General features: G+C 38.2%; 1 protein-coding gene across 4 annotated transcripts in view; it reads right to left on the reverse strand.

Annotated features, from left to right (window-relative positions):
* rptor (regulatory associated protein of MTOR, complex 1) overlaps positions 1-9,326 on the reverse strand; it is a 214,629-nt gene that overhangs the window by 73,293 nt on the left and 132,010 nt on the right. For all 4 annotated transcript variants that reach the window (XM_015375832.1, XM_015375830.1, XM_015375831.1 and 1 more), the window contains exon 17: positions 8,337-8,528. In XM_015375832.1, coding sequence (XP_015231318.1) covers positions 8,337-8,528 — 192 coding nt within the window. The remainder of the gene's footprint in view (positions 1-8,336; positions 8,529-9,326) is intronic.

The following is a 9,326-nucleotide window of genomic DNA, read 5'->3' on the forward strand; positions in this document are numbered from 1 at the left end:
AAAAAAATCCTCTTCCTCGAGGTTTTACCTGATACTAATGATGCTGGGATCTGATTTGCCCGATCAGACCGTGAGAGAAGTCTTTATGTCTCCCTGTGGGCTTTTTGGAGATAGTAGGATAAGACAACAAAACATTTCTACAGGTTCAGGTTTTTCATAAAATTAAAACTTTGATGAACAAAAAAAATAAATCTTTTTAGTCAAATAAAAGGAGGGATAGAGAGACCGACACATTCCTTCATTTGAAAAGACTTCAATCCATGGCCTCCACAACACCACCAAGTAAAATAAACGTGTTATTTGTTAGCTGTCTCAACTTTTTGTCATCTGTCAAAAAGTCATAAAAGACAGAACTCATTAGAAAAGGAAAAGAAAGCACTTTTCCACTCAATGCTCTTTGACCCTGAGTTGATCTAACCAAGCAACAGAAATGCTATTATTTCTTTTCAGTCTTTTGCAACAAGAATGAAGGTAGAAGAGAAAGCAAGGCTGAAAATCCTTTTGTCGAAACATAATGAATTTAAGGTTGAAGGTTAAGATTTGATTTGTTTTTCAGAAATGTGTTGCATGCCTGAAAGTCTGCGCCGCTCATGTACACTGCTGGAAACTTGAAACTGTGAAACTGCGAATGTCTGCCTGGTCACATTTCTTCAAACTGTATTTAAAACCAATTAGGTTACAGAAAGCTGTAAATCTGTGTAGGTCTTTATTTTTCCTGTCAGACTGTGAAGAGGCTTTAAAAAAAGCCACACGTCCATCATAAGAGAGTACAGTTTTATTTCTTAATGACATCCTTAAACTACGGGTGAAAAATATTGAGAATTTCTGCTAAAACAAGTTTGGGTATACTGGTGTTTGGTTCCAAAGTGGAGATGCCATTGATGCGACCGTATAAAGCGGACAGAAGTCCAAATAAAATACACTGAGGAAAAGGTATTTGAACACCCTGCTTTTTTGCAAGCTCTCCCAATTAGAAATCATACGTTATTCATAGGTGCATGTCCACTGTATGAGACATAATCTAAAAAGACTGTTTATATGGATGATAAGGCTGCAAATAAGTATTTGAACACCTGTCCATCAGCCCTCAAAGACCTGCTTCAAAATGTCTACCTCCCCTCCATTAATTATAGATGCACCCGTTTGATGTCATTAGCTGCATAAAGAAGCCTGTCCACCCCATACAATCACTAAGAATCCAACTACTAACATGGTCAAGAACAAAGAGCTGTCCAAAGACACTAGAGACAAAATTGTACACCTCCACGAGGATGGAAAGAGCTACGGGGAAATTGCCAAGCAGCTTGTTGAAAAAATGTCCGCTGTTGGGAAAATTATTAGAACCTGGAAGACGCTAAACATGACTGTCAATCTCCCTTGGACTGCGGCTCTGTGCAAGATCTCACCTCGTGGGGTCTCAATGATCCTAAGAAAGGTGAGAAATCCGCCCAGAAATACATGGGAGGAGCTGGTCAATGACCTGAAAAAAGCTGTTACTGTTGGTAATACACTAAGACGTCATGGTTTGAAATCATGCATCGCTTAAACCAGCACATTTCAAGGCCCGTCTTAAATTTGCCAAAGACCATTTGGATGATCCAGAGGAGTCATGGGAGAAAGTCATTTGATCAGATGAGACCAAAATAGAACTTTTTGGTCATAATTCCACTAACCCTGTTTGGAGGAAGAAGAATGATGAGTACCATCCCAAGAACACTGTCCCTACTGTGAAGCATGGAGGGGGTTGCATCATGCCTTGGCAGTGTTTTTCTGCACATGGGACAGGACGACTGTAATTAATTTTAATTAATGTTGAAAAGTAAAAAAGATATAAACCTCATTCAAGCTTTCTGAGAACCAAAATATTGCAACTTTTTGGTGCAAATTCTGTTTTTATTTATCCCATCATTCTGTTTTTCAATACATCAATTACAGAAAAGGTTAATTTATTATGTTGATATCGATGTGTGAGTCTGGATTCAATTATTCAGCAGAAACAATAAATTATCTATTTACAAGTAGTATAAACTAAGGCTGGGCGATAATTCAATAACGATATATATCAATCGATAGATGTGTGGCGCAATAGAAAAAAAGAGGGTCGATAAAAGTTCGATAAAGAAACGCAGTTTTCCTTCCTTCTCATTGTAGCCTAGCATGTAGGTTTATGCTAGTCGCTACTTCCTCCCAACCAATCACAATCATGGACCCAGGCACGCCGTCACCAAGCGCCGCCCTCTCAAACCACAACACAGAGCACATGAAGATGTCGCAGCAAGGAGAGGCGGAGGAAATTGTTCCAAAGAAGGGTTTTTGTAGTTCGGCAGTCTGGCAGTATTTCGGTCATGGCAAGTCGGACCAAAAACAAACCACAGTCATCTGGAAAATGTGTCGGGAACCAGTGAAAACCAAGTCTGATAACACAACCAACTTTTTTTTTTTTTTTATCATCTCAGCCGCTCACAGCCGCAGGAGTATGAGCTGTGTAATCCCTGGCGCGGCTCTGCATCGCCTACGAGGATTTTTCGGGAATTTCGGGAAAATATATATATAAAGTTCTGGGCAGTTTCCCACGTAGTTCTAACAATTGAGAGAAAAATGCTGAGGGGCCAGAAATTTCAAAGTAATAACTCAGGTTAAAGCAGGAAACTAAGCTGAACCAGGTTCAGTTTAGTTTCAGCTTAATTCGAAGTCTGTGTTTGTGTTTTTTATTAAAATTAAATCATTTAGCAAAATCATAAAAAGTCCAGGCAGAGCTGCACATAAAATATGGTTTCAAATCTTTTCAATAATTATCGATATCGATCAATATGCATTTTTTTTTATCGATAAGCTTTTTTTCTATATCGCCCAGCCCTAGTATAAACCCTGATATGCTTCAGAGGCTCTTCATTTTTTTTTTTTTTTCTGCAGACCTGAATTTCAACCCTGCAGGTTGAACAGCTGCCAGGGAGGAGGTTACCATTGGAAGCAGCTGTTTCTGTCTGGGTGAACTCTGCACGCCCCTCACCGGTGTCCCCACACCACCCAGTAATGTGTTTGAGGTCCAACTGTGAAATGGAGGGAGTGTGTCTCAACAGAACAAAAACTTGCTTACTCAGAATACAATAGGTCACAATTCAACTGGTTCTGGTCATAAATAAACATTAATCTGGGTAGCTCCCACCTTTCTGGTGTCATAGAAGCTTGTTTCAGTGTTTGCCTCTCTCCTCTTCCACAGGTAGATTCAAGTTAAAACTGTAGCCTGATACAAAATGACCCTAACTTAAATAATATCTCTGTTGGATAATGTCTCCCACTCCATGCATGAAGCTGTTGGAGAACTGGAGAACTCCTTTAGTGACAGACTGCTGCACCCATAATGCACCAAGGAGCGTTATCACAGATCCTTCCTCCCAGTAGCTGTAAGACACTTTAACCTCCACTGTTCCCAACAACCTCAATAAGTTGTAACATTCATGCTGATTTTTGCACAGTTTTTGTCACTTAACATGCTGCTGCCATTTTTGCACATATCCACTACTGTTAAAATGTCTACAGCTTTATATTACTCTTTCCAGATGCACAGTATTTGTACTGTAAAAACTCAGTACAGTACAGTATTATGTTTATGTGTTTTAACTCTTGTCACTCATTCTGTTATTTTTTATAGACTTTTTCTAAGGTCCACATTAGTGTGACCACTTTTGCTATAATCTTTTTGCTGCTGTAACACCACAATTTGGCCATTGTGGGACAATAAAGGGATTTTCTATTCTATTGTATTCTATTCCATGGCATGTAAGTCTAGTTCGAGTTCAAGTTAAAGCCACCTACCCAACATGAAATTAGCTTTAAGTTGAGTCCCGATGTAGGTTTGCAGGTTTATCTAGTCGAATCAATAAGAGGAAGAACATGTTTATGGAGAAGACGACTTTACATGATGGAATGGGTTGGAAAGTCAAATTTAAGAAATTCTAAAATCAGATAAGAATTAAAAATAAAAAAAAAATATACAGGTTTCATTTGATGTAGGAACTACCTTGAACTATTCAGTTTGATCAGAAAACCCTGGTATTAATCCTTTCCACAACAAGTCCTTCAGGCAAACCTGATGTGAAAGATAAATGAAGGATGAAGAAAGAATAATTATGTGTAAAAACACCACATGCCCTCATATAAGTACTACCTGTGATGCCTTGTCTGTTTTTACCATGCACAAACTGTTTATCATACCGGGACATTTTAAACAAACACCTCATAGACTTTACTAGAAAACAGAGAGCAATTTTCTTTCGATTCACAAAGACAATACCTAAACAAGTCAACCTTCAGTCTGGAACCTCACAGTAAGCTAAAGAGAAGAGAGAATATGGAGGACCAAACACCTTGGATGGTCTGGAGATGCTGAGCAAAGAGCAGTCATCAAAAAGTTCACTTTTCTGGGTGCTTACCAAACATCAAAGGAGATCAGTGAGTTAATTGTTGATAGAATATAGTTTAGCAGCAGGAGTAACAATTGTTGCATGGGTGATTTTTAATTTAAAAAATAATTTTTCAGTTTTAGATTCTGGTTCTGTGTAATATAATATATATGTTGGGGCTTTTTACAAATCCTTTACCAGCACTGCAAATAAATGAGGCTTAAAAACTAGATCTCCAACAGTTGCGGCCAAAAACAGAAAATTCCTAAAGTCTGTCTTTTCACCCCAATCCCATCAAAGGAACTATGTAACCCACAAGTACTTTGAAACTTTCTTTTAAGACTTGTTTTTAGTGACACCTTTAAAAAAAATTGACGTTTTCCCAAATCTACTTGGTCAAATTGTCCCACGGTTACTTCCGTACTGTAGAAAAGTGGGGAAAGGTGAGGTAAACAAGTTCTGTTTCAAGGTTTAGCTCATTACAAGCTTGTACTGATATACAGCAGCAGTAGTTTCATTGATATCTTTTTAATGAAGACAATATATTCAGGATATCCATCCATCCATCCATCATCTGACACGCACCATTCATGCACACACTCACACCTAAGGAAAATTTAGAGAAGCCAATTAACCTAACAGTCATGTTTTTGGACGGTGGTAGGAAGCCGGAGTACCCGGAGAGAACCCACATAGCTCAGGGAGAACATGCTAACTCCATGCCAAAAGACCCCGGGCTGGGAATCGAACCTAAAACCTTCTTGCTGCAAGGCAGCAGTGCTACCCACTGCTCCACTGAGCAGCCCATATTCAGGATATTTGATAAAAATAAAAAAAAAGGAAAAGGGAAGGGAAATACAGAAATAAAGATCAACACAAAACCAGCAATTCATACATATATATGTGCACATATATATATAAGCTAGAAAGTTTTTAGACCTCCATTACATCAATGCCACGATGACTAAAGTTTTTATAAAGACTCTAGTATTGTGACCCCCACTTCTGAACGCATCTCAGTCAGCCGAGGTTCACAAAAGCAAAGCCTCTGAAAAACCTGGAACTGCTGAGCGGGCACAGAAATAGCCGGCTTCTCTCCTCCCTTCTTTCTTTCCTTCCTTCATCTGTGAAATCTACACCCAGTGAAGCTCCCACACAGCTCCAGCTTTAGTCATAAAACACTTGTCAAAAGAAAGGAGAAGCCTGTGGATGCTGATGATCCAACCCAGACTTTCTTAGGAGGAATGTAGGAGTAGTTGGGAAAGAGAGAGAAAGAACAAGAGCTGGAAAGAGCAGCAGCTGTAGGAAGATGGCATCTAATTCTGTGATAAACGTGGCAACAACAACTACTGTCTTAACTTTTTATTGAGTTTGAGAGCATGAAAACAGCTCTTTACCAAATCTTTGTTAATAAGACTGGAGCTGGTCCATCTTTCATATGAAAGCTTCGAGTACAGAAGAAAATAATGATGTTAATAGAGGACCCTCAAACTAAAACAAATGCAGCCTTAAAATGAGAATTTAAAAGATTTAAATATCTGGTTTTACATAGAAATTTTTAAGGTGTCTTTTTTATTTAACAGAACAACCGTTATTAAAACTTTAAATCATACAGAAAAAACAGCAGCTGCTGAAAGCATTCCTGCCTTTTAAAACATACATTTTGTCACATTACAAACATTATCTTTAACCTTTTATGACAAAGGTAGTACTTAATAAAATATTAATTTCCACTGGAGAGCGGAATTAATATTTTTCTAAAAATCTGGCAATGTGTGTTTGTATTCTCCCCCTCACATAGCTCCATGTGGAAACATACTACAAAGCAATTATGGCTGATATTCTGATCAAAATACTTTACATTTTTCAATGCATTTTACTATTTAACAGGATCTTCCTAAACCAGGGGTCGGCAACCCGTGGCTCCAGAGCCGCATGCAGCTCTTTAATGCCCCCCTCGTGGCTCCCTGGAGCTTTTTCAAAAATGTATGAAAATAGAAAAAGTTTTTTTTGTTTCTTTTAATACGGTGTGCAGGCGGATAAACATACATTCATTGTTTCCCAATGCTGTACAAGTACGCAGTGCCAGGCAGGTGGCTGTTAGTATGCAGAACGTCTGGATAAATTACAGGAGAGCAAAGATAGACGTAAGAAGTGGACTGCATCTCCAAACTCCACTAGTGCTGCTAGTTTTGTTGCAAGCATGGAAAACCATCCACGGATCCAACAGGTAGCTATTTTATGCAGGTATGTGAACTTTCTTCCATTTCTTCAATTTATTTTGGTCAAATATGGCTCTATCAGGTTGGGTTTCCGACCCCTGTCCTACTCAGTCAGCATTTAGCTACTACTTTCTTTATTTTTGTTGCAATAAAAGATTAACTTTCAACCGAGACTCAAAGCATTCCCACAGGATCCTACTGTCACCACCATGGGTCAATATGCAGTATTAGCTTTGTGCCGCTCTCAGAACTAAAATGTTTCCCTTTTATCTGATCTGAGGACATTCTCCTACATGTTTGTTATCCCCTTCCAAGAGTTGAGCCAAAATGCACAAATAAGCTGGTTAAGATTATTTGTCACCCAGGTCATATGAACTGCACAAATAACTTTTAATGGATCTTTTCAACATTAGTTGTTACTCCTCTATAAGAGTCAAATTTGTGGATTGCAAGACAAAAAGGTGCTTTATTCTCAATAGACTCTTCCCATAGAGCCGTTGATCTCTGCAGATCCTCCAGAGGTTATCCTGATCATCATGGCTTGGTGTTTAGGATGAGCTTGTTTGTTAAATAATTGCAACATTTTTAATAATCCTACTGTAAAAAACCAAACAAGTAAATTTCTCCACTGTGACATCGCATCAATCAATCAATCAATCAACAGGGTTTATACAGGAATGAATAACTCTAATTTAATGCTTTTTAATGCTCCTAGAAATAATTTTAATGCCTCCAACAGGTACCCGTCGACAGGCTGCAGCCAATTCCTCGTTTTCCAACCACTTTTGTTGAATTTGGCATTCTTCCCTAGCTTTTTCTCCGACTCAAGCTTCTTTTCCGAACATGTCTTTGCGATCAACCGGAATCAGTTCCACGCAAATATATTGTAATATATGTCTGACGAAATTGTTTTTATAAAAAAAATTTTTTAACAAAGCATTTTAAATGCCACAATAAACACATTTAATGAATTGTAATGCAAATTAAAACCTTAATAAAAAAAAACAATTTAATGACTTTTAATGATTTTTAATGACCCGCGAAAACCCTGATCAAACAATTAATTAATGAGTTATTTTATTGTGATCACCTTAACCAAAATAAAGTACAGCACTTACACGTCCAAATCCTCCACGGACAACTGCCATCAATCATCCCCAATTTATTTTTGTGTCAAAAAAACATTCATCAATATGTTTTGCTTTTTTGCAAATCTGCTGCCATAATCTTCAAATCTTTCCTCCAGCAACCCTTCTAACAATTCATTACTTTTCAAGCTATTGGAAACTGTTTAAAAGGCAAAGCTGAATATACAAAATAAGGCCTTGAAGGCATGAGATAGAGCCATTTGTTTCTCATCCATCCATCACTCTCAGCCTGGTTTGGCAATATCTCTGTAACTCACAGAGGAGTTCTTTAAAATGTCTCCTGAGACCACAAAGTTTATCTCTAGGATGTTTTGCATACAGCTTCATGTGAAAGATGTAGTAAATTACTTTTTTGTTAAGCTTTATTTGGACATTTGAGACTGGCAGCAAAATAAATCATGATGCAGTTTAGTTTGTTTAGGCTTTTTTTTCCCCAACTAATTTCTACATTATTTTTTTCTAGATTGCCTCTTTAGACGTGTAAAATTTACATAATGAAACCCTTTTTTCCTCACGTTTCCCTTGTATATATACCTTCACATGTTTTTGAATGTGTTCCTTACCTCGGGGATGGGATCGGACAGCAGGGTGTATAGCTTCTCATGAGCGCTGTCTCGGACTCCACACCACCGCGCCGGTTCAAAGTTCTGCCAGATCCGGCCCAGGCAGATCGCCACCCACTGCCGGAGCAACGGGTGTGGGTCAGAGAGCTGCTCCAGACAGTTGGCGATCAGGTTACCCTGCAGACAGGCCTCCTGAGGGGCAAAAAGTTTGATGTTTTTTTTTAGATGTCTGGCTTTAACCTGTTATTGGAGAACATTTCCAGTTAAACACCAACTGACGTATCCTGGCCATGATTACTCGTGGCTAAAGCTGGTTTTTCATTGTAGTATTACGGCTGTGACAATAAAGGCCTGACTGGAGCCTAATCCTCCTAAGCAGCACAGAGATTTCAGGCTGACTTTCACATCATTAGTTAATAAATCACCACTAACCTCTAAACCTCGTACTGTGAGTTTTGGACAGAGAATATTATGAGCTTGAAAAAGAAGTACTTCAAACATTTATTCATCAACTATTAACAAAGGGGATTTAATCTATCAAAGTCTGCAAAGTAATGTTTTTCTACAGACCGCTCTTCTGGCATATTAATATTAGGTATTGTTTCCTCCTCTGGAAAGAAAATCCATGTTATGTAAACCAAGATGATAAACCAGACAGTCTAAAGCCACGACGTCAGAGCTCTGCAGTGTCATTAAAACCATCTTTGAGAGTTGATCCTTCTGTTGCAATGTTGAACACGAAGGTCTTCATGGGTAAGAAAACAGTACAATGAAAAAGTATTTGCACTTTTTAAATAAACAACTTTTTTTCCTTTCTGTCACACATCAGATGAAATCGAACAAATAAAGGTAAGCTGACTAAATATAGAAAAAAGTTTAATGTGAGAGCTTTATTTGAAAAGGGAAACAGCTTAACAATATAAATATATGACCATTTTAGTGAAGGCTGGGATCGTTTGGTATGAAATCATTTTTTGCATCTTTCTTGGC

This window comes from Cyprinodon variegatus, unplaced genomic scaffold (assembly GCF_000732505.1).
Source record: "Cyprinodon variegatus isolate N-32 unplaced genomic scaffold, C_variegatus-1.0 Scaffold126, whole genome shotgun sequence".
Taxonomy (NCBI): Eukaryota; Metazoa; Chordata; class Actinopteri; order Cyprinodontiformes; family Cyprinodontidae; genus Cyprinodon; species Cyprinodon variegatus.